Source organism: Corvus moneduloides, chromosome 3 (assembly GCF_009650955.1).
Source record: "Corvus moneduloides isolate bCorMon1 chromosome 3, bCorMon1.pri, whole genome shotgun sequence".
Taxonomy (NCBI): Eukaryota; Metazoa; Chordata; class Aves; order Passeriformes; family Corvidae; genus Corvus; species Corvus moneduloides.
In genome coordinates this window covers 60954377-60980274 of record NC_045478.1, presented here as the reverse complement: position 1 = coordinate 60980274, position 25898 = coordinate 60954377, and the positions used below count along the sequence as shown (strand labels likewise).

The window sequence follows — 25898 nt, the reverse complement described above, 5'->3', positions numbered from 1 at the left end:
TTGCTTCTGCTTTTGTTACGTATCATTAAAGGGCACATAGGATGAGGAGTTTACAGCACATGTAGCTGGCAAAACACTTTTGTTCAAGATCTTGGAGTTCCAGAAACAACCTCATCTAAAACCATTTAAGAGACAAAAACCAGTTTGTGTATACTTCTATTACTTTAGGTTGCTTAAGGATGTTTAATATTGCTCACATACAGGAAGGAAGAAGTCTGCAGAGAAAACTGAACTATCCCAGTGTATCAGAAGTAGTCTAATTTACTTTAGGTATTTCTTTAAGGGTAGCCAGAAGAGCTGTTTGCACCTGTTTGGTAGCTTACCTTGTGGTGTTCCTAACTACCTCACTTCTCAGCAGTCTGCACTGGTCCTGATTTGTAAACAGCAACACCAGAAACAAAACACAACACTGAAGTTCTCTAATAAAGCTACTTACAAATTAATTACAGACTTTTTAAGTGGAACATTTTTCTGCTCTGATTTATATTGCTGTAACTCTGTTTAAACTTCACAAACTTCAAGAAGGCCTTTTGGACATGTACTGAATGCTTCCGTTTCAGCTGTCATGTCTCCATATTACTGGAGAAAACTTCCCTTGATTTTAAGCCAAGCTTTCCCTAAGGAGGTCAATCATAATTTGACACTGCTCTTTCTTCATGGATGAGAGAAAGCAGTGAGAAAGTTCAGCTCAAAAATTTAACAAATATTAATCACAGTTAAACTTATCACTGTTGCATAATCATACTACATTTATGCAAAACATAATTTTTTTTTTCAGGTAATTTAAATTGTTCATCCAAATTTTCACATGTAATTTATGTCAGCAATCCAAAGGTATCTTTCTCAGGTATGCAGATTAGCTGGCATAGAAAAAGAGGTCACATACAGAAATTAACTATAATGTGGGAACAAACATTACAGGATGCCTTAGCTATACTGGAATTCCCAGCTTTTGAATCTACAAAGAATGAATTTTCAGAGCTACACTATCCAGCAAACCCAGTGCACAAGCAGTTATGCTTTTACTTAACACATCACAGGTGACAATGTGCACACTGCAGTCTTCAGAGCTGTCTTTTTAACTAACTGCTTAAAACACAGAAGGAGACATCCTCTAGCAGCAGCACCAGGAGACAGGAAGCTGGGAACAATAACATTCCAACACTGACTTCCTCTCAGAAGGGTTTCCCTTAATCACTGGTGCCCCAACACGTATCTACCTCAAACATCCAACATTTCCCCTTGCAAGGCTTACCCCCACCCCACAACGGGTATATAGCTTCAACAGACCTGTTCACCTCAGATTAAGCTTTCCATGCCAGAAACCTGCCTCCCTGATGAGTTGTTCTAGGAGATTTTAGCAAAGCCATTCCCCCGAGGCTTTTTGAGAAAGAATACCCTTTTTTGCTCATGTTGAAAAATTTTGGTGACCTTTCCCCCAAGAAGACAAGCACCCCCAGGCTGACTAGCAGGGACATGAACCATATCCTCATGTCTCAGGGAAGGACAGCAGCAGATTCAAGCATAATGGAGACTTTGTTTCTGAGAGTATGCCTTTTTTGCTGCCTTAATGTAAATTCCCCTATATTTGACCATATTGGGGTGGGGGGAGGAGAAACACTCCAAATTCACATATCCTCAACAGGAACTTTTAGCAATGGTCCTTTGCAAGGTTCAGCTCAGGCTTCACAAGGTCTTAACCCACAACTGCTGTTCTCTCGTGCTGCTAGCAACATCTGGCTCAGATCTGATCCTCTGAGGCAAGAGGGAAAAGACTGTTCCTGTCTCTCAGTGGCTCTCTGCAAACCATACACAGCATAGAAAAGCATGCTGTACAATTTCAGGGCAGAGGGCACATAAAGGAATACTACAGAAAAATGGGAAGGAAAAAATGGGAAAAAGCATGGTGGACACTCCTCTTAATTTCACAGAACTTAAGATGGCAGAAAAATTAGGAATGGTGATGAAAATGTCAGGCCTGCTGAGAGAACTATGGAGAGAGCTCTGGAATCAGCAGAGATGAAGAGCATGAGAAAGAGAAATAGTAAAAAGTGAAAAATCACATAAGGAAATGAGGCAACATACTGACAGGATGCAGGTGGGATTTACTGAGAGAAGACTTCAGACAGGCAGCAAGATCATGGGCAGGAGACTGTGTAGAGGGGAATGAGACTTTTTAAAAAGAGGAGACTTAAGTATAAAAAGAGTGGGCCAGGGACAAAATATCCTGGGAGGAGATAGGACAAAGACTTCCAGTAGTCCAGTGGGGATGGTTTTTAAAAAAAAAAAAAAAGGACACATTTGGAATTAAAGGGTAGAGGAATTAATTCACATAAATGAAGTCTGCCAGATTTCAGACGGAGTTCAGGATTTCTGAAGCTCAGCCTCTGTTGGCATCAAATATATGTGAAACACACTGACAATGCACACTTTAGTCTCCTCTAGTCATTTTATAGATACTTATATTATTATACCAATAGGGATGCAGATGCAAGTATTGTAACAGTGCTTTTGCATTATTCCTCCATTGTGCAAGGGTAAAACACAAATGTGGATGTCCTTCTGCAGTTACAAGCACTTATACACATTATGAATGGGGGCTTCTGACTCCTATGAACTGCAAGGGCAAAACACAGACTTTTTTATAACTTCAGGGACAGCATTTTACTCAAGCGAAAAAAAATTTCACTTCAGTAAGTGACTCTAATTGAAGTTTGGGTCTATTCTAACTACATTACTACTTGAAAAAGTCAGGCTAGGTCCTGAAAAGGAAAAGGTCAGCGAGTTCTGTCCTGGCTAGTACACCTGTCAGCATGACACAAGCAGGAAACAAAGGTATCCAATTTCTCATCACAAACTTGCCCAAAACAAGCTTCAAGCTGCACTCGTTCAAAATTGTAATTATCCTTAACAGATCATCTGATAAAACATACCAAATGGTGGAAAAGTTCACTCTATCCTTGTTGCAAAGCTTGCCTGTGCAAGAATCACAGCAGCGCACCTCAAAACAATCCTAACCCAACTGTCCTTCCAGGTCACAGGCAAAATGGCTGTACTGCCTAGAAAAGCAGTGGGTTTTTAATGCTTATCCTGGAACAAAGGGTGCCAAATAACACCTGTACAGCCTCCTCACTCATCCTAAGCCTGCCAAATACTTCTTGTCAGCAGTTGAAAAGAAAACTTGAAAAGGAAAACCTCAGCAGGTCCCCAGGATCACTTAAAAATCACATTAACCACATCCCATGAACTCAATTTTAACTTCTCTCTAACAACTTGGCACTGTTAGGATCACCCAGATACTCAAAGGGCAACAGAAGCTATGACTTTTTACTTTATTTATTTACTTACCACTGACCTACCAGCATTAGGTCAATGCAAGCATTAAAAAGGACAAAATTCTATTTTGCCCCATTCCTCCATAGTATTTTACTTCAGGCATGACAACTCCATGTTCTAAGGGTAACATAGGTTGAAAGGACACTGCCCAAAATACTGTGCTAGGCTAGCTCTTAACGAGCTGACTTTTGATATTATGACTAGTACCTACATGCAATTTCACATCATCCATGTCAATGGGTCATTAGCTAGTCCTGGAAACCAGTTCCAGGCACACTAAAGACAAGAAGGTAATCAAGAACAGTCATCAGGTATTCAGCAAGGGAAAGCTGACCAGTCTGTTAACATTTTAACTATGAAATGACTGGCTTGGTAGATGAATGCAAAGCAGTCAGTATTGCCTACCTTGACTTCAGGAAGACTTTTAACTCCCTTAAGATCCTCATACACAAGCTGAAGTTTGACTGAGAACTGGCTGAACCAACAGGACCTGAGGGTGGTGATCACAGGCACAAAATCTAATTGGAGGCCAGTGGCTAGTGGCATACCCTAGGGGCTAATATTGGGTGCCATCCTGGTTTACGTATTCATTAATGATCTGGCTAATGGCAAAGAGCATGGATATATTAAAAAAAAAAGACCAAGAGAAATAAACAAAACCAACAACTCCCCTAATGAAACTAATAAAAAAAAAATGTTCCCACCCCCCAAATACCTAAAAGCCAAACAAATAGCACCCCTACCCAAAGAAAAAGGCAAATTTGCTTTGCTTTATACCAGAAATGCAGAATATAGATTCTGAAACCTCTTTCAAAGTCCTGGAAACAACAGTGAGAATATATTCTTTTTAAGTATGTTTCCACTGCCTACAGAGAATGTAGCATCAGCAAATCCCCTCTACTAGAGGACAAAAAGCAATAGACTAGATCTCTACTGACAGTTCTCCTATGAGGGTAGAGGGTGATTAAAATAGCACCTATTAATTTCTCCCTTTTTGTTATGCTATCCTCAATCTGACACCTCTTCAGCTTTTAGCTCTTCATATGTGGGTTGCCTCCCTTCTTTCTCCCTCCTTCTGCCAAAAAACCCCCATCCTGAAACAAAAAAACAGCCCTCCTTACTACTTTTAGACCGCGTACATAAGCTTCCAGGGGTCCTGGTGGACACCAAGCTGTCCATGAGCCAGCACTGTGCCCTTGTGGCCAAGAATGCCATTGGTATCCTGGGGTGCCTTAGGAAGAGCATTGCCAGCAGGTTGGGAGGGGGAATCCTGTCCCTTTACTCAGCCCTGGCAAGGCCACATCTGAAGTGCTGTATCCAGTTCTAGGCTCCTCAACACCAAGGAGACATGGAGCTCCTGGAGTGGGTCCAGTAGAGGGCAATGAATATCATTAGGGCACTGGGGCATCCCTCTTATGATGAAAGGCTGAGAGAGTCGTGCCTGTTCAGCCCTGAGAAGAGGTGACAGAAAGGAATCTTGTCAATGAAGCATCTGAAGGGAGAGTGTCAAGAGGATGCTTCCAGGCTCATCTCTGTGGTGCCAAGCACTAGGGTGACAGACAACAGGCAGAAACTGATGCACAGGAAGTTCCACCTGAATATGAGGAAGAACTTCTTTACTGTGCAGGTGACTGAGCACTGGAACAGATTGCCCAGAGAGGTTGTGGAGCCTCCCTCACTGGAGGTATTCAAGGACCATCTGGACACAATCCTGTGCCATGTATTCTAGGACGATCCTGCTTGAGCAAGGAGTTTGGACCAGATGACCCCATCTGTGGTTCTGTATTGACCGTCGGCTGAAAACTCACTAGAGAGCTCCAGTTCCAACCAATCTTGTACTTTAACTTTCCACTTCCTGGGTTTTCCCTCATTTCCTCACATTGTTTTCCCACTAATTATTTTCTGTCTCTCCACTTAGCCCTGGTTCACTTGCTTATGCTTTACTCCACCAGCTCCCACCTTCACGTATCTCTTCAGTTCCCACACACTTCTTGGGCAGCAGTTGCCCTTTGACCTCTCTCCAGCTCCCCTTTTCCCATTCTCATTCCATTTCCTAACCAGCTGCCAAATCTGACCCATGTTTATCTGGAAAATAAGTCAAGTCAAGCTGCTTCCCTTCATCTTAGTTTGGCTCAGCACCAGTTATCTGCCTGCCAAACTAGACAGCTATCATAGAGGCCCAGATAATCAAGCTCTGTAAGTCTACGGCACTCTGACAGATCTCTGTGGAGTATTCCCAACCTTCTCACAGCCCCCACCCTTGCTTGGGTGAATTATTGCAGCATTGCTAAGGTAACTTGTGGAGAAAGGAATCTTGAGAAACATATAAAATGGGCCCTTCTGAAGAAGTTTGCTCCCAGTCACACCTTCCTCCCCTGAAACCAAGAGAACATTCTGCACAGGCTGAGGCAGCTGGTTCCCCACTATCCTCACCATCTGGGATGCAGCTCCTTTGAAGTCCTTGGATCCTCAGCACCCAGCTAAGAAAAGCTCCACTGCCAACCACTCCATGTCTCAAATAAGCTGTCTAGTTTCACACAAAGCTTTCTAGATTCATTATTAGTTGCTGCAGGAAACAGGCTTGGGCATTTCACAGGTTCACAATTCCTTCAGTTCTTCCATAACTAAAAATACATTCGTCTTATTTACTCTACATCTACTATAGTGATGCTGGAAGTATTTTCTAGAAAGCATTTACTAGTATTCCTGCTTGTAGTTGGAAAATTTGTTACTAGATATTAATTCTAGTTTTCAGTTTCTCAAGTTGTGCAGTTTACTCCATAGGAGGATGAGTGAGGGCTAAGGTTTCCAAAACCATGGAAGTCATGCCTAGTTACTATGCACAGAAGCTGACTTGGTTCTGCAGCATCTGACGACCTTAAACACTCCAAAATGAAACTCGGGCTATGGTTGAATGTAGTGAAACAGCACCAGCTATGGAAACCAAGGGAAAAAGAAAAAGGTTGCCGAAAAAGCAACCTTTCTGAGAACTTTGCAGGGTGAGGTACTGGTCTTTAATCACAATGTGCATTTGAGTTATCAAAGCCTTCACATTTTTCCCCTGCTATTGGGGCACCAGGCAGGTTAGAGCTGCAGTTGGGGAGAGTGTCTCCAGCTGGCTGATATTTCCTATCTCAGATGACCTCATACACCTAGCTGGAGCTCTAAGTTCTACAAACAGCATGAGCCTTCCTACATACCCCTTCTTTGTGGGTTAAGCATTAGGCTACAAATGATAGTCAAGGGACTCAATTGTCATCTTCAAAAATGCAAAGCAAAACAATGCTGATGGCACACATACAAGTGCAGAACGAAAAGAACAATCCACAGAAGGACTCATCCATATATTTTCCTGTACTAGAAAGAGGATATGAAAGGTACTGTTAGGCTAGGGATTGGACAAAAACTTTACTGCTGCTAATAAATGCTACACCCATTCAGAATTAGTATTAAAGAAAACATAATTCCTTCATCTTACAGCCAAACACAACAGTATTTTCCAGCAAATACATATGCCATATTCGATACTACAGGCCAAGGACAGAGAGAGAATAGACTGTAGCTGTGAGTTGTACGAAAGGGACAGGGGAAAAGGCAGGAAAGAACTTGCAGGACTACGACTTGGGGAGAGCAGGAAAAAGTCAGTATATAAGACCCTTCAGGTAAAACACATAAAGAGGCAGTTAAAGCTGTCTGCCATTTGCTTCTTGCTATACATTCTAGGACACAGAGCAATGTAATTTTTTTTTGTAAATATAAAAAAGTTTTGTTACTGCAAAGAGTTTATCACTTTGATCCTACTGCTGCCAGCTGTAGGATCGTTTTTTCTGTTATTTATTCATGAACACATAGTAACAGCTTAGATTTATCTAATCAAAAAAACCTAGAAACATACTAGAACAATGATGTTACACTAATTTATAAAGACCAGCAAATGCCAGTTCCATTGTCAGATCCATCTGTCCTGCTGTGAAATCAAACAATGTAAAAAATGGCATTATGGAACAGTTAACACTGCCTTAACCAAGTCCCCTACCTTGACAATGCTTTTTAGATCCTGCACATACATCCTCTCTGTCTCCAGAATCTCTTGGACGACTCTGTCTACGTAGAGGAGCTTCGGACTGGTGGGCTCTGTGACCAGGGACATCGCACAGTTTTTGCTTGCTCCTTTTGGTTCTGCTTTCCTTGGCATGCTTGGCCTTTTCTCAAGGCTTTCTTCAGGATCCTCTTGCTCCACAGCAGAGTTTTTGCGTGTCTTGTTGCTGGAAAATCTCCTGGCTGGGACCAGTTCTAGCTTGATGGCACCCGTTTCTTTATCCTGGTTAAACAAACCCAAGTGGCTGTTTGAAACCAAGGTCATTCTGCTACCAAAGGAGCAGTGGCTGTCCCTGGAGGATGCAGAGGAGGAAGTGGAACTAAAGCTGACAGGACGGTCACTGTCTGACAGGTCCATGGTGTTTTTTTCACAGTAGCGGAAAGACCTGCTCTCCTTGTGCAAATCTTCCCCCTTCTTCTTGGAGTCAAGGGCCTCTGTCACAGCTGGTACAACATCAAGAGGTAAGTGGAAGTCATCTAAACAAACAAACAAACAGAAGAAGTGGGTTTATTGTTGCTGCTCCATATAACACAAAAGTTGACGGCAGCTACTTTTAAAGCTTTTTGCATAGAAAGCTGGCAAAACTCTATTTAAACCAAAAGACAACCAGAACAACATGGTTTGGAGGTCACTGTGCTTTTTAGGTTGTGGGGATCCAACAGGTTGAGGTTGAGGGCTACAACAGAAGCATCACATTCCTCCTGCTTACGCTTCTGTTTCTGGCACATCCTTCTTGTGCCAGTGTGCTGGGCTTGTTGCTAGCACATCCACGGCTCAGGCTCGGCACAGGAGAAAAACAGAACTCCAGAGATTTTCCCCACCATTGAAAAAGACCCCCACAGCTTTACTGGGAGCAGTCCCCGCTATCTCCCAGCTAAGCACTGATCCTGGTCTGAGAGGTTTGGAAACCTCAAGAAACATACAGTGATACCGGAAGGTGTCTTTCATTTTGAATCCTGCAAAGACAACAGTCTCAAAAAACCTAAAAGCAGTTATCAATTACCAGCTCTGTGGCTTGTACAAAAATACTAAAAGCAGAATGATTTTCCAATGAAAAGAATGTAGTTTCTGAAGAAAGAGTCCCCACAGGAAAGAGTGCTGCCAAATAATTCAGTTTTCTACTGGGAAAATAAGTAATTCTAAAACTGTTCTGCTCCAGCCAGAATATTACCCCCTGCTGAACTGACCCAAAGCTGTTTTTCAGATCAGTGCAACAACAAAATGTCTGTCTTCCTGCTGGCATTTCAATGCTTTATTTTCCTTTCCAAAATGCCCTGCAGGACACTGTCCACGATGCAATGCAGATTTGTCTCTGGCCAAGTTGTGTGTGATGCAGCATGAGAATCTGCAAAAGCAGCTGCAGGTAAATTCAATACTTCAAAGCTTTGTTTCAGTAAGAAGTTTCCTCCCAAGAAAATCTTGCCACAAACTCATGGAATTTCATAATGTCTGTCCTGTGAAAAGGGGAAACTTGTGACAATTTAGGAAGAAAAGTGATACCAAAGCTACCCACAGAGCAGTTGCTTAGTCCTTATTTTAGTCCAGTGACAACTTTTCAAAAATTCATGCCAGTAATTACAGCTCTTGACAACAGTTTCAGTAAAGAAACCATAAAGCTGCAAATCAAACCCGCCCAACCTTTAAGGTGGCCCTTCTTGAACTGAGGCAGACTTGCTACGCAGTTACAAGCAGAAACCTCCTGGGGACACAGCTCCTGCAGCTCTCAGAGCAGGGGGAGAATTTCATTCAAAGCTGAAAGCAACTCTCCCATTTTTAAAAATAAATCCAAGGCAAACAGAAATAAAATCCCAGATAAGAATGTTTTGATTTATTTGGCCTACCTTGAATGCATAAGTTTCATTTGTATGTGAGTAATTACTAGTGTCATTTCAGTGATGATGGTATTAGCTTTCTGTTAAGAACAAGTATTGCCCTCAAGGTGATGCATAGAATTAACATTGAGAGTAATTTGCTCATTACACAGGTTAGAAATTGGCTATTAGATTAAAAACCTAATTTGGCACCTCTGTACCTCTGGTTTTACCTTGTAGTCTGAAAATCTATAGCCTTTCTTTGTGCCAGGTTCTTCTAGTTTTGAAGCACAAAAGCATGTTTTCTTACCCTTTCTGAATAAACCACATCAAGTACCAATTTCAAAATAAAATAGAAAGTAATAAACCGGGAATAAAATAAAATTAAATTAAAACAGAAAAATGCAGTGAATTTTTCTTGTTTCTATCTGGGCACAGAAAGTGATGTGTGCCTTCATATTACCTGTGATAAGAAAGTATACATTTTTGATAAGAAAGAACACATTTTTGTTATCAGCTTTGGACCATTTTTCACATTCAAGTTTGAAAGCACAACATTGCTGAATGAAAAATGCCCCCCTTGAAAAATGCACAGGATAAACAAGATAACAGGGTACACTTCCACTAGCTTACTCCAAGGTATGTTACTAAAATTACGTGACAAAGAAACACCTGATTAGCTACATTTAGGAGGGAAATAAAGGATTCCCACAAAATTCTGCTACCCCACACTCTTTTCTCCCTGTTTCACTGACTTGTGGTCTGCCTCTCAGATAATAACACAAAGGCATTAATATGTATTATTTGGTTCGCAAACATTTTCATTAATATAAAAAATAAAGACAAAACACAGATCATGTAAATGACATTGGAGTCAGAAAAAAATGTTAACAGTAGTTTTACGTAAGACATACTTGTAGCCAGAAGCATTGGGAGATCTTAACATGTCTTAGAAAACCAAAGCAAACCCACTTATTTTTTTGTTTAATGACAATGTCATTGCTCATTAAAAAAGCCAAGTGTTAGTTGTAAGAGTTAAAATGGGCTTGCTCTTTTGACACCTGTATTCCCAGTGACCTTGGCAAACTCCAGGCACCTGCAAGGCATGGCTAATTGCATGCAACATGGTTGACTCAAGTTCCTCCATTTTTTATACAAATTGCTATTCCTGTGTATTTCTATATAAATTACACCAAACTAAGTATTTCCTCCTTGGTCTGTTTTGTCCTCAAAGCCTCATCCTGACTATTAACCTCAAAAGTTACTTTTTACTTCATTTTTACTCCTTTCCCAGATGGATGTAAATTGTCATGTGGCTTCTCTGTGCAGTTTCTGTTACCATTTTGTCCATTATGTCTCCAACCACTAAAGTATGTTTCTCGGGTGCACTTTGATGGCACAGAAACCCAGTGTTCCTGCAGAGCAGCAGGCAGGCACCTAGGCAGCTGGCACACCTGGAAGAAAGGCAGGGCACAGCGGACCGGGGATTTCAGCATGGCACGGAAACAGGAAGCAGCTCCCTTTCCTCAGCTGGCAAATCCTGTACCAAACACCCTGCTCATGAAAGTCAGGGGACATGCCCTGGCTCCACCCAGCTCTCAGTTCCTGCCTCAAGTACAGGTAACTGTGACAAACCTATAGCCCTTCCCAATAACACAGGATCTGTACATCTTCCAAGGCTTCACAAGTCTGTCTTCAGAAACTCATTTGAGCATTGTACTTGGCACTGGTGAGGCCACACCCCAAATCCTTTGCTCAGTTTTGGGCCCCTCACTGAAGGAAAGACATTGAGGTGCTGGAATGTGTCAAGAGAAGGGCAACGGAGCTGGTGAAGGGTCTGGAGCACGAGTCTTATGAGGAGCAGCTGAGGGAACTGAGGGTATTTAGGTTGGAGAAAAGAAGGCTCAGGGGAGACCTTATTGCTCTCTATAACTACCTGAAAGGAGGTTGTAGCCACGTGGGAGTTAGCCTCTTGTCCCAAATAACAAATGATAGGACAAGAGGAAACAGCCTCAAGTTGCACCAGGGGAGGTTTAAATTGGATATTAGGAAATATTTCTTTACCATAAGGGCTGTCAAGCGCTGGAACAGGCTACACAGGGAAATGGTAGAATCACCATCCCTGAAGGTATTTAAAGGATGTGTAGATGTCGCACTTGGTGACATGGTTTAGTGGTGGATTTGGCATAACCACTGGGTTAACAGTTGGACTTGATCATCTTGGAACACTTAAGTAGGAAAATAACCTCTACAATTACCCTTGCCTTTAAAATCAGGAACAGAGTTTTTAGTTGATTTCTGCAGTCATAAGTGCATCAGGACAGGCAGCAGTTGAATGGAGTTCACTGCCACAGTCACATGCCCATCCTCTTGTCTCTTGTCAGGGTCTGTATTTGGCTTTTCAGAACTCTGAAGAGTGAGTAGTTTTGCTCTGCAGTTGTACCACAAAGTAACTTCACTCTTGCACCAGCTGCCTAAGGTCTGTACCAAATGCCTGGTGAAAAATTCACAACTGAATTAATGAGAGTGAGGAGAGAGTAAACAGCTTCCCTCAGGATTGCTCTCTATGAATCATAACTGACCCAGTGCCTTTGCAAACCCTGTAACCTCTTACAAATTTCTCTCTTTCATATGAACTTACTATAAAAAGCAAGTAATTTGTCCCATACCATGTGGGACTGATTTACAAGCCCAGTCCACCCCATCCCCCAGTTTCAGCAGCAGCACCAGCGGGTAGAGGCATTCATCAAAACTCAGGCAGCAAACACGGTGTGAAATCGTAGGTACCCCCAGAGCCTGCAGAGGCACACGCTCTGAGCAAGTCTTGTATACCCTGACCCATGTCTGGCCTGGTTCACTGCTTTTTTTGTTAGGCTTTCTTTTGGTTACTGAACCTTTTCAAGGATGAACCAAAATAATATTGAGAACTTTTGTCAGTTGTGAATAACGGTATTTAACTCAGTCTGGGGAGGAAAAAAAAAGAAATGTTCAATTTGCATACTTTAATTAAGGAGTAACAGTAATTACTTGTTAGTTCAGCACTGAAAGGAGGATAATTACTACTTGTCCCTACTCACAAGGAAACACGCTCCCCAAACAAGGTCATTTCTTGTTTGTGCCTCCGCATTAATTCAGTTACTCTCCCCCTTCCCAGTCCCTGCAAAGCTCCCTGCTCCTGTGTCACACACACACACACCGGCATGGCACAACCCCAGAGTGCTCCCCAGCAAGAACAATGACATCTCCCTACTCCACAGACATGCAAGGGCAAGAAATACTACTGTTTCATCCCAACAGGCAACTCTAATATTAGTTACAAGACTGAAGGCACATGCAAAACAGCCATCTTGGCATGTCTCAGGTTTTCAGTGCACAGTCATAAACAAGTTCTCACCAAAAATGCATAATCTTCTTCTGTCAGTTGCTTTTCTTTAACAAAAACCTCCTTCCTGTAATTATATTCATGGTAATGATAAATGATTTTCCATTATCTCTGCAGCTTTGGCTATCCTAGACCATTAGCATACAATGAGAGATAAAGTGCTTTGTCTTTAAATATGAAACTGACTTAAAGATCCCCAACTCCTATCTAAATATAGGTGTTTATTCCTCCAAGTTTTTTACTGCAAGTGAAATTTTATGACATACTGCATAACTAAAAACTCACAAGTCAATTTATATTCATGATTAGAATTGTTGTTGCCTTTCTCCTGGCAAGAAAAAGAGCACCTCAGGTGTTATCTGCAAAGTGAACATTACCAGAAATTACAGTCTTCACATCCTCTGGAGTTTAGCTACAAAAAAGTGATGAGACTACAAGAAATATCTTTCCTGTTTTTTTCCCTGAGATATCGTCATATTTAAAATAAAGCATTCATACTGTGGATACAATTAAGCAAGCTAGTTTAGAACGATTTCTACATTCAGTATCATATTCAACATGCAACACTGGAATTGAGAAACAAAAATGCTCTACAGCTTCCTGACTGAGAAAGATTAAAATCCATTCACTACCAATCCCAAATATCTTAAATACACTCCCTATATCTTTTGCTCTGAATACTGTCCAAGTGAAGGTCAGCAGATTTTTAATCTCTAAATTTTTATATGAACACATATCAGTTCTAAAACTAACACCCTCTGTGAACAAAATCACACTAGAGAGCTATAATATTTGCAGGATTAGATCTCTAGTTTCGACTGTTGCAAAGGATACTCTGCCAAGTATTTTAACTGAACTTTGAGGAACAGAAATCCCATTTATCAGAAATCTCACAACAAGGGAAAAGAGTCACCAACTACTGTGCTTGTATGAGTGCAATTACTGCCCCCCCACCCCCACTCCCTGCAGTATTTAAAGCAGAATAGCCTCTGTCACAACCAAGCACACTAATACCCGAGAACATTATTGCAAGGGAAAATCCTCTGCGACAGTATCTCACCACTGAGGAATGTCTCTGGCTCCTCGTACCCGGGCTGAACAAGTCCCCTCTATTTTCCAATCCTCTCCGAAGAACCCACGACCTACCTGTGCGGCAGAGGAGAGGCGCAGGCTCTGACTTCAGCTGTTCCCGAATTAGCTCATTGGGCACTCAGGTAAAATGAGAAGCTCTTACTAGTCTGTACAGCTCCTTCGCCAGAAATATTGCATGAGTCAGCTTTTATCTATCAAACCCTAAACACAAAGGCTTTACAGAAACCTGATTCACAACTTTCTCATTGCCTTTTTCCCAGCGCACCGACAGTGTTCAGCATCACCACGAGCTTTAAAAGACATATGACATCATGCAATTCAGGGACAGGACAATGGGCATCACTGTGGGTAACTTTAAAATGCACACTTCACTGAGCAACACCCACTAACTTCCAGTTTTCCAGGCATAACACTGTGCAAACATCAAATAGAGCCCTCACTTCCACAGCATTTGTTATGCTTTGCTTCTAGATTTGCAGACAATATTGATAAGGATGTGAAGCAAATAAATCACTTGCTGGTACTGTGAAATTTCTGTGTTTATGTTAGAAACTTCCATGATCTTGCAATATAATAGGATGATCCCGGGAAATAGAGTCATTCTGGATCTTATTCTGCCCTAACATAAACAGGAACAGGCTTTTGCAGAGTGCTTTCAAAGCTTCAGTGGTTTGGGGTTCTTTTAAGGGCAAGAGAAATGAATTTGAGAAGAAAATGTGAAAACCAAACCATCAAGAGCTCTGTGTTAAATCACAATGAAGATAAGTAAAACGGGGGGTAAAAAAAAAGATGAAAAACAGAAAAGGAGGAAAAAGGATATAGGCTGGTGCTAACCCGTGAGAAAGCTGACATCTCCTTTGCCTGCAGAGGAGGTGTGGCATTTCCATCCTGGAGCTGGGAGGCAAAAGAAATCAGAAGAGTTCCCAGCTGCTGGCACCACTTTCCAGGTGTGCTCTCACAGCTGCATGCTCAAACCTAGCCCACAAAGAGGCATTCTATCTTTAAAATTATACTTGAAATTCACTAACTCTGTCCTTGTATGTGACATGGCCTCAGCTTCATTCAGAGTATTCCTAAAGAGCACAGTCCTTGAACAACGCCTTTCAGCAGGAAACTGGAGGTAGAAAAGGAAGCAAAGACAGCCTTGAGACCACTGGCAAAGCTGTGAAACACTTTGATCTAAACGTCACAGCTCTTGGGGTGAAAGTCCCTTTTACCCAGGCTAAAAGATCAGTTGTTTACAGCCTGCCACGCTGACACATCACAGATCGTTGAGATGTGCTCTCTTGTGTATTCCCTGGATTCTCCTGCAGCTTCCAAAGACTTTTTTAATACTTACATATTTACATTAAAAGATCTTTTTGCAAGATCTGTGCAAAATACTTTAGACAGAGCTACCACATATCTGTAAGTCCTGGACACACTCCAGAATAGAGTAGAGAAGCCAACACTGGCCCCAAATTTCTCAGTACATATGCAGTGCAGCACCCAGCTACTCAAATCACTTGAATATGGCATTTGCTATGCTCCACATGCACACATATTTCTGTCAGGAGCTAATTCACTCCTCTGGACTTCTGCTTCCTCACACCTTGTGCCCACCTTGCCTACAGAGCTTTTAGCACCTCCAAGTCAGATTTTAGCTAATTCCTGGACAGACCTGTAGAGGATCAACCAGACATAAGACAAAGCTTGGTCAATTCTGTGAAGTCCTAAGACATACAAGTAATATCAGCAGCTTCATCATTTAGTGATGACAAAGCTCCTGAACTCTGAAAATTCAGTGACAGAAAGTGTCCCACATCTGTTTCAGCAGGTTGGGTAAAAACAGGGGCTGCAGCAGTGCAGTGTGAGCTTCTGCCACTGGTCTGAACTGGCACAGTGAGCTCTGATGAGCATTCCTGTGGGTGGAGGGAAGAGGGAAACAGAGCTGAGATCCTCTGCTTAGCTCTGTCTTGCTCTTTCCTCTCTGCACACCCACACCTGACCTTAGCTCTCCCTTCCATCCCCATGTATAAGTCAGCAGAAGTTTCCCCCACGCATAAGAATTTCCCCAAGAACAACCCCTCAACCTCCATCACTTTAAACATGCACAGCACTGAGAGCTGTCAGGGCAGAAGACTGGAAACCAAAAAGCCTCCTGTTTTACTAATGTGCATCACAAATGAAACAGTAAACAGTGTGCCAGAAAAATAATGGCTTGGCCCCACTTCTCATTTTCTGGTATTTTATGCATTTTGTTTATCTGCATTATATTTTAGGAGTTGCATAACTTTCTCTGCCCCATCTCCTGCTTCCTTCTAGTGAATGTACAGTGGCATAAGATCACTTTTTAGTGTATCAGGATAAGATTTGAGAAGGGCGACCTGTTTTTATTTTGGAACAAGGCTTTGACTTTTCTAAACTTGAACAAAAAGTGAAGGTTATAGAGGTTAAGAATGATGTTGTTCTATAGTTTCCAGCTGGCTAAGGATTTACTGAAAAAGGAAGTTACTCTCGGCAAAATTGAAAAAAAATCACCCACAACTCAACCACAAGGTACATTCAGGCTAAAGGACACACTGACATCTTCCCTGGAAGTGCAATGTATTAATAACTCTCTGCAATGCAGTAGCTATTTAATCTGTATACAATACTGCAGAGACACCTAACAAAAGGAACAAGGCATCGCATGCTGCTGGTGTACTGCAACACAGAGCCCATGGGTCCAATCCTCCATTTATAGGCCTTTTAAAAGAATTGTTTTCCATCTCCTTGTGAATTTTGAAGGCTTTCTTCTCTCCTCTTTAAAAAGAATTTTAAAAAGGCACAGTTCAATTCTTTTCTAAATCAGAGCCAATGAAAATTCAGTGAAGACTTGCATATGAATGCATATGGAGGAGTAATACCCTAGATGACAAGCAATCAAAGCTTTTATATCCTTTTCTTCTCTGCCCATACTGGCATTTAGTGAAGAAGTGTAAAAAGCTAGTGTTCAACATGATGATGCTAGAATGTTTTAGTACTTTTACACTCAAACTTTAGTGCCAGAATGAAAATCCACATGTAATCCTCCTTCCACCCGGCAGCACACAGGATCAGGCCTTGCTGCTGGCACATTACTAGTGACTTTCTGTGCTACACGATGTCACTGTAACAGTGCTTGGATGCCAGGCCTGGTTTCTACTTCCTCCTGGACTAATCTACTGCTCTGAGCAAATGTCCTGTCAGGCCAACATGTTTTCAATTTCATCTAAGCAACCTAAAGTTGCTGCTGAAGTTCATAACTTTTCAAAGCCCACTCCAGCATGAGCTCGTGGGAGGTCTTGGCTAGGCAGCCAATATAGCACACAACATTTGTTGCTTTACCAAGAACATTAAGACTAAAAAATGTTGATTGTCTACCACTGTAAAGTTGGCAAAATAAACTTGAGAGTGAGACAGTTTCAGAAGAAGGAGACGTAGCATCTGTAAATCATTCTTGCTAGTTCCAATGAAAAACTTAATTGTGTGACCATAAAGAAGACATCCTTTTACAACTCATCTCTTTCAATTTCACAAGAACTTGTAACTACAATATCTAGCACAAACAAATTAGTTCTTTTAAACTCATTTTAAGAGTCTGCTGTTTGCTTCCGCCACTGAATTTTCTGTTGACTTACAAATCTTTCCAGTGAAAATCCTGCATGAAACAAAACACATTTTGTAAAAGCCAGTTCTCTGAAATAGCTGATGCTGTTAGATGCCAAATAGAAGTGAGTTTCAGAAGCTTAAAATAATTGACATTTTTCTTGAAATACAGCTAAATGATGTCTGCCATTTGGTTTTGAACTAAAGACACTTACTGGAACCTCCTCTGCCCCTCAAGAAGTTTAACAACCAGAATTTTGAAACAGAAAGAACTGAAATAGTAACAGCAGGATCCTCCTAACAGATGTTTACGTTTACAATAAAATGAAAACTTTCTTCTGTGTTTCCTCTCTTGAATAAAAATTTAAGTTGCAGAAAGCAGTATTCATGTTTATATCATGGGCAGAAGAATCCTTAAATTCTACACAGGTTAGAACTAAGACATGTTGGTGGTCTGGCTGCACCACAGACCGGCTCTGGCATTTCAAGTCAGTTGTTTTCTTATGCTCACCCTCCTAAAAGGGAACATTAGGTCTTATTTTTAAGGTGGCATTACAACAGTAAGCTAACAACTCTTTCAAAATCCCAGTTCAACAGGAACATATGCAACGGCAGTTAAAGGACTCCAGACTTAATAAATGACGCAATGGATTTTTACAAAACACAATAATCAGTATTTTGACATCTCACAAACCTTTAAATGAAAATAAATTAAAAAAAAAAAACCAAGCTGACGTTCAAGTTTAAAGGAGTTTAACATAAACAATGTCTTCTCGCTGTATTGCTTCTACAGCTAAGTATGGAATTTTACATAAGTAAAGTCACAAAGACTAAGACTGCCAAATGGCAGTGAAATAACTGGCCACAGTGGAAAAATCAAAGGTGTCTTGTTGCTGCCACAAACAACAGATCCTTAAAAATGCACTCACCCCAAATCTTCATTTTTTATTTTCTACTGATGACCCTATCACATCAGGACTACTGTTTACCTTGATTTGGTCTTTCCAAATCGCCCCTTGGAGCCCCATGCTCCCATGGTGGGGGGAACTTCTGTACTTTTAAAGTATGGGCATCATGTTTTATGCCTTTCCTCTCAATGTCCTTAGCCTGTTGCAGTACAGAGAAAATACAGTGCCACATCAAAATGAAACTTCCCTTCCCTGCCTTGTCAGCTTTTCAGGCATGCCTGTGAAAGCCACTCCAATAGATCCATGTTTGTGACGAAGAAGTGTCTTCACAACGCTTTCAGAGTTGCTTTAAAGCTCTTCTGCAGCGTCTACAATACTTCCTTCTACTTCTTTCCTGTTATTTCATGAAGACAAACCATTGAGAGCAAAACTCCTATCCCAACAAGCAATACTTTCCTCAGAGTTTTTGTATGCATGAAGCAAAGCATGAATTGAGATTGATATCTCTGCAATGGCAGTGTACAGAGCAGTGCGGCCTCTGCACCCATATGCAGATGGTGTTAATGCCTGCAACACTTATTGACATATCAGAATTCAAGATTAACAGTGACAACAATCACACTTCAGAAGCCATAGGGCAAGAAGCAAACAGATTAGAGGCCTAGACTTGGTTACAGAGAACATTTGGTGCATAATTCACAGCGGCTGACTTCCTGAGTCATAAGCCTTTCCCTGTACTTTCTTATCAGAGCAATAAAAAGCTTAATTTGAACCAGACAGTCATTTTATTAAAGCTACATATATTGCAGAGTCCCTGTGCCTTCTTTACCAACAGCTTCAGAAAACTAATCCTATAGACTTTGAAGTATTAAAATTCTCTAACATTCCTATTCAGAGGTATATTAACTGAATTTTAAGCACATCTAACACCATACAAAGAAAGTTAGTAAAAAAAAGGATCTTCAGATTTCTTCTGACCATTGATTTATTATGCAATTTTTTGTCAGTATGGAGGAAAAACCACCCTGACAAATGCAAACAAGAGAGGGGCACAAAACTTCTTAAAAATACACCATCTTGTGGTTCACAGCAAGGTAGCTGAAATTTAAAACATTCATGAAAAGATATCAGATAACAACTGTCTGCTACCATCCTTCCGCTTTTCTGACTTTTATAGTCAGTACCATTTTACTTCTCTTTTGCAGCCTTCAAGCACTTCTATACTGGCCAGTTTTCAGAGTTCTTGTTAACTACAATAAACATCTAAACCCGTTGATATTCAGTAAACAACTCAGATCAATCTTCCCAGTGTTTAGATCAGAGACAGGGAAAACAGACTCCTATTTAAATCCAGTTAGCACAGCTAAAGCAGTTATTTTTCTCAGATTTTTCCTTTGCACTTTATCTTCCTTCCAGATAGGGACATTCAATCCCACCATTTTCCTTGTTTGGGTTTTCCACTTGCTTGTTTTATATGAGGAAGAAATAGCAAATCCGTCCTTTAAAAAATATTAGAGCTAAAATCCAAATCAAATTCTCAAACCCAAAACACACAGCCTGGACTTGGAGAAACTTGTCCACAAAGGCCAGTTTTGTGATCTAAAACAAGTGAGGGTGGGGGCTGAGGAGGGGAGGATGTATCCACTCTGTGGTGGAACTGCAGGGTTTTTCCAACAAGCCATACTAAAATACAATTCCTTTTGTTGTTCCTGTTTACAGAGAGAACATCAAAGCTTTCTCAACTCCGTACCTTATACACATGGGAACTTACAAGGTAATTCACTTAACAGCCATTCTCATGACTTATCTAGAGTCTCATTTTATTTAAAAAACACCCAAACCCCCACACAGTTAAACATTTATTTTCTTCCAAAACCTGTGATCAAATTTAGACCATTAAGCTGTAAATCCTCAGTGAAATAACTTCTGCTATGCCCGTGCTTTTCTTAAATTCAAATGTCACCTTCTAACTTCCCTCAGGGAAAGCTTTCACTTAACATTTAACCATGAAACCCATCTCGAGGGAAAAAATCCTTCCCCTGTCTCTCGTCCTCTCCCACAGGCACACTGCTGAGCGGTAGATCCCTGCGGGGGACTCGCCACAGACAAGCACGGAGCTGGTAGAGCAGAGGAGCCGTGAGGAATGGCCAACTGCCCCCAGGCTTCTCTCAGCCCTCTGACAAGGAGGCTACAAGCTGAAAATCAGATTCCCTCGGTCTGCCCTGACATCCCAAGCGCTCCGAGACTTTTCACAGCTGAACAATGGTGCGCATTCACTATTGAGCTCCGAGGCGCAGAGACACACCGAGAGGGCCACTGCATTGGTATTATTCCACGGCGTTCAGCCTGTTACCACAGCTATTAGCTGGCGTGCTCACTTTTCAAATCCTCATCTCTTTGGAAACCCTGACTACCACTATTTTATTACAAAGAGGCACAGGTTAAAAGAAGTTGAACTGGGCAATTCCCTGCTCTTCCCCCTTTGGCGTTACCTATAATGTATGACTCACGTAGGCAGAATTTCATTAAGAAGCATTCACTTTTGCACTTTTGTAGAAAATCTGTCACTATTGAAGTGTTCCCTTAGCAAAGATTTTGACAAAAGATTTGTGAAGGTTTTGTAATTAAATCAGTAAGAGAATACAAACAGATGACCAGCCATAATAATTTAGTAAGATGATGAAACTTTTTGCAAGCTGATTCAGTTCAAGTAACTTTATTCAGCAAAAGAGAAGGATGGTGGGTTTACTTCATTTTTTTCTTCTTTTGCATTAATTTCTATATACAGCCATGGATGAAATCAGCTTTACTTATTTCTGTACCCAAAGCCATTTATCTCTCAATACCACAGGCCATAAGAATGGCTATATTTACCAGGCCAAGCAGCATGACAGTAAAAGAAGTCCCTTTTGCAATTGATCAGCATCACTTAACAGAGCACCAAAAGATACTAGAATTTCCACTCCAATGATTTTTCAGTTAATACATGTTCTTTACAATTTAAAACTAATGGTCTTGAAACACTTCAAATCTTTAAACTATGCACAGGCTCTGCCAATCAGAAATCCATTGCAAAATATTTTGAAGGTTAGAAAAACAATCTGGGAGAAACATTCCCCTCCTGATGACAGCAAAGTTCTTTGAAAATAATGACAAAGGCATCTTGCACTGAAGGCCTGAATGCCTCATAACAAGAATAGTCAAACTGGCTGTGGTCATATTGCTGCCTTTTGAATGGCAATTGTTACAGCGAATCTCGACTCAGAAAAATGCAACATCAAAAACTGAAGAGTGCCACAGCTAAACTGTGACATGAATGTGTACACTGATGGAGAGAAGCTGCCAGTAGATCACCATGGGTAAGAGATCTTCAATGGCAAAATTACCAGAGGCTGGTAAAAAGCATGTCCCAACAAGCACAGCACAGATTCACTGCCATTATCAAGAAGAGGCTTCAATATCCATAATGTCCTTTGTCCGTTAAGGTGTAATAATACAAAGTCATTTTTAGGATTCAATGAACAGCATTGACACAAACTGTTTCTCCAAGTATCTGCCAGAAGATTGTACAAAATCTAAGCCAGTTTGATCACTACATTTAACATACGTTGATATATGTGATACATGTGATTTATTTAGAAGTCATTCATGCCCAGGGAAAAAAGGATTTTCTGTTACAAGAATATGCAAGAAAAAATCCTGATACAGCTGATAATTTATTGATAATACTTTTGCATCTGCCAATAACTCTACAATGGAAGGATACTGCACGGGGAGAAATGTGAGAGGCTGAAAGCCTAGGAAAGCAAGAACGGAATGCCTAGCCACCCAATACTCTTAACCAGTCACCATTGCCAATTTGTAAGGTTCTGAGTTGTGGTATTCCATTTTATCGATTTTCTTAGCAGTCACACTAATATTGACATACAGGGATGGGAGCAAAATAAGTATCATAGGGATTTGCCAGGTTTGTTAGTGGAGAGACCATGAAGGTTTTTCATTATCAAGTTCTATTTACTATGAAAAGGACAGTTCGAACTCCGAGCCTCACTATGCCAGCACTGTCTCTCACATCCAGAGGTGGCAAGAAGCATATTTAAGATAAAAGACCTGATAATCACCATTAGCAAACAGGAAAAAATTATGCAGTATGCAGTGAGTGTGTTATACTGGAGCCCACCATTTTTCCCCTGTATTGACATTCCTTTCTCTTATGTTTGCTTTTCTCTTTTCAGACTAACACAGTTGGTTTAGGAACATATTGCTGATACCGGTGGTTCTGCTTTGAGCCTGTAATATTACTCCGCACATAGCGATGTAGCTAGGAATCTTCCTTAGCGCTCCCACTTGCCCCTTTCATTTATCCCCTTTGTTACAGAGATGAATGGGTGTGGGCAGTGACAGCTTATACTTTGTACAAATAAAGGTAATTCCCTATGCAACTCCACATTCTCATCTGAAATAGATTCATTTTAAGGAGAAAAAAAAAACGGAAAGAAAAGGAAAAAACCTTCAGACTTGTCAAAGTAGTACAAGAAGGGATGTGCATGCAGCATGTCAAGGTTTTCAGATTTCCAAAGTGCTTAGCCATGTGAGTTTTAAGGAAACATTTATTGTATTTAAATCAGAAGCTAAAATAGCCACCCTACTAAAATGGGGGGGAAAAAAAAAATCATACTTTTCACTAGTAATTACTTATCAGTAGCCCATGAGAATAATGTTTTACGCACTTAAAAGACAAGCTGTTTTTGTCTGCATAACCCAGAGGTGATGCTGCAGTGTCTGCCATCAGCCCTGAGCTAGGGCACAGCTGGCTCTCTGCTACAGATGCCCAGTCCCACTGGCAACAGAAGCCTCAGCTGGTGCATCTGTAGGGTCCAGAACAGGATTATGCCCATTCTGATATTTTGCTGCTGTAGATAGACCTTAACTGTACCTAAGTATAGTGCAGAAGCCATCTCACACGTGCTTATAGCACATGTAATTACTGTGGTGTCCTTTGACACTGCAACACATTCAGATATATTTTTTATGACATAAGGAGAGGAAAAAACCTTTCAACTTTATATTATATATATATAAGGCATAATAATAATCTGTTGCCAGATGATACAACTTATTCTGAGAAAGAAGGACAAAGCTTGATCTGTTGCCACTGTCACCACCCTTCACTCTTACTGGAAAAATACAGGCAAGGTTAAGTAGTTTTGATATAATGGTTATGTGTTGTAACCACTGGACTCTGCCTAGCAGGCTGCAGCTCCCTGTGAGCACAGCGGGGTTTCCTAGGGCCGTGCGATTCGTCGCATCCCAGAGTCCAGTTTGGACAGCCCTGCGATCTGGCTCTGGCAGCCAGCAGTGTTACAACTCAGTGGTGATGAAAGAGGTAGAGAAGAGTCTCCCATGAGGGTTTAAGATGGCTTTAATCACATCCTGTCCCAGCCCCCTTGGAGGCAGAGAGAGACCTCTTGGTCTGGGTACGAGGTGGTTTTGTCAGGGGCCCAGGGGCGGTCCCTGGGCGGGGTTGGGGTACAGGAGCCAATAGGGAGAAACCGAGGGAGTAGCCAAGGCTAGGGCAGGGAACAGGGGGAACATGGCATCACAGAGTCAGGGGGTTGACAGGCTACCACAGTTATGATTTCCACGTGTGATAAAAGTAGGAGAGTGAAGGTTTGATAGATTTAATACCCTGAGACAGAAGACAGATAGATCTACTTCTTTCTTCAGCAGCCACATGCACCAGTGACTGGGGACACTCCTGAGCCTGGGGTCAGCCATCAGAAAACACTCAGCATGCAGGTCCTGGAAACCGATTCCTCTCCAAATACTTCAAACTCCTGCATTTCCCTGCTTGTTACAATGGCAAGGGCATCTTAGCAACTTCACACAGGGCTCAGTGGTCTTGACTTTTCAGACCTGTCTCACCACATGAACAGAAAAAAAATACAGATGCAACTTTGCTGAGCCTGCTTTTACAGTGGAGAAATAGGTCTAACCTATTTGCAAGTCAATTTTACAATCATATTGTCTAAGAGATGCAAATAAAACTTTTAAAAATCCAGCTTTTATTACACCGCATGAAAATTCAACACAATCATGTGAAGGAAGAAGAGGGTCTCTTCTTTTTTTTTAGTGTGCAAAAATCTTGTGTAAGCCGACTCCCCTCTTGTTGCATTAGGCTCAGTTTACACTCTGATCATAACAAGAGATGTTTCCTTCTGTAGTTGTTACTCTATACTTCAATCCCCCATCACAAACAGCCGGGCTTGTAAAACAGACATGTCAAAAGGTTAAGAAATGAACAAATAGATTTTCTCCAGCTGTAGGAAAGTAGCTGACAAATTCAACGTTCTGGATCACAAGAGAAAAGTATTACTATACCAAATGCCTGGTATTGATTTAAAATGGAAATAAAGGAGTGGATTAAATTAATCTAGCAGAAAAAGGAAGCAATTGTGTGAATAAATACTTTCAGTTTGGGAAAACTAGATGATCTCTATGTAGGAAGAAAAGCATCATAAGAGATTCATGATCTGGTGTGTACATTATTAATCCGAACCAAAATCCATTATAAAAAATACCCACTTTAAATGAGAATTATTGAAATATTAACAAGAGTATATTAGTAATAATCATGTATCAGCATAAAGGTTGCTCAGCAGGGACTACAAGCATTTTGTAAATCTCATATACTCATCTACTACAGACGTTGTGTCAAATTTGTAATGCTCCTAAATATTTGATAGTTTGCTTTTCAACATTTGGCTTTTATGAAGGATGCAAAGTGATGTGTACTTTCTCCTCTGCTTATAGCCTTTAAACCCAAACAAGACTTAAACAGAAAGTTACTTTCTTTTGCAGGGTGGGGAAAGGGATTTCCTAAAGCCTTTCTTTTCTCCTCTTTCCTCCCCACCCTCCAGTAAATGAAATTAAAGGTCAGCAAGTATTCAGTGCAGTGGAAAGCCCCAGGTTACAAAAATAAATTAATTACAAAAACCTATCCAAGATTACAGTAACTGGACATGTATTCTCTAGGCTATTCCCAAAACCCAGACACCGTTGTGGAAATGCACTAAGTACCCTGACATTGCTAGCAAACATGATTAAGGTATATTTATAGGCCTTGCAAAAAAATCCACACCATACACAGGAAAAACATACCTCCCCAAATTTTTGCTCTTGTCATTCAAGACATTCATCCCCGAAGGAAACAATAGTATAATGCTATTTCCATCTGCTGTTTTTCTGTCTGTACTCTAAAGGCACAGGAAAAATGTATCTTCAAAAAATATTTTCTTAATAAATAGTCTTTAAATATTTTCTTACTCCTTTTGACAGGCTGTAATAAAACAGTTATCTGGTTTATATGCTAATTAAAATCCTTGCAAGAGGATTAAATGCTAACACAAGGATATAATAGTAAGAAAAATACATTTATGATCTTAATTTTCAGACAAGTTCAGTCTCAGAGCACTCTGAGGGAGTCGCTTTAAGCCCACTGGTGGGCTTGTCTCCCTCCTCTCACTCTGGATCCCATACCCTCAAGCCCACTAAGAGCTCACTCCACCAGCAGTGGTCCTGTGGGCACCCAGCTCCCTTTCCACCTGGCTCAGGCTTCTGCTCAAGCTGGGCAGCTGCACGACTGTTCCTGCCATAGGGAC

General features: G+C 41.1%; 1 protein-coding gene across 3 annotated transcripts in view; it reads right to left on the bottom strand.

Moving 5' to 3' along the window:
- Positions 1-25898, bottom strand: part of PLEKHG1 (pleckstrin homology and RhoGEF domain containing G1) — a 127548-nt gene that overhangs the window by 39223 nt on the left and 62427 nt on the right. For all 3 annotated transcript variants that reach the window (XM_032101844.1, XM_032101842.1, XM_032101843.1), the window contains one exon: positions 7373-7911. In XM_032101844.1, coding sequence (XP_031957735.1) covers positions 7373-7792 — 420 coding nt within the window. In that variant the 5' untranslated portion in view covers positions 7793-7911. The remainder of the gene's footprint in view (positions 1-7372; positions 7912-25898) is intronic.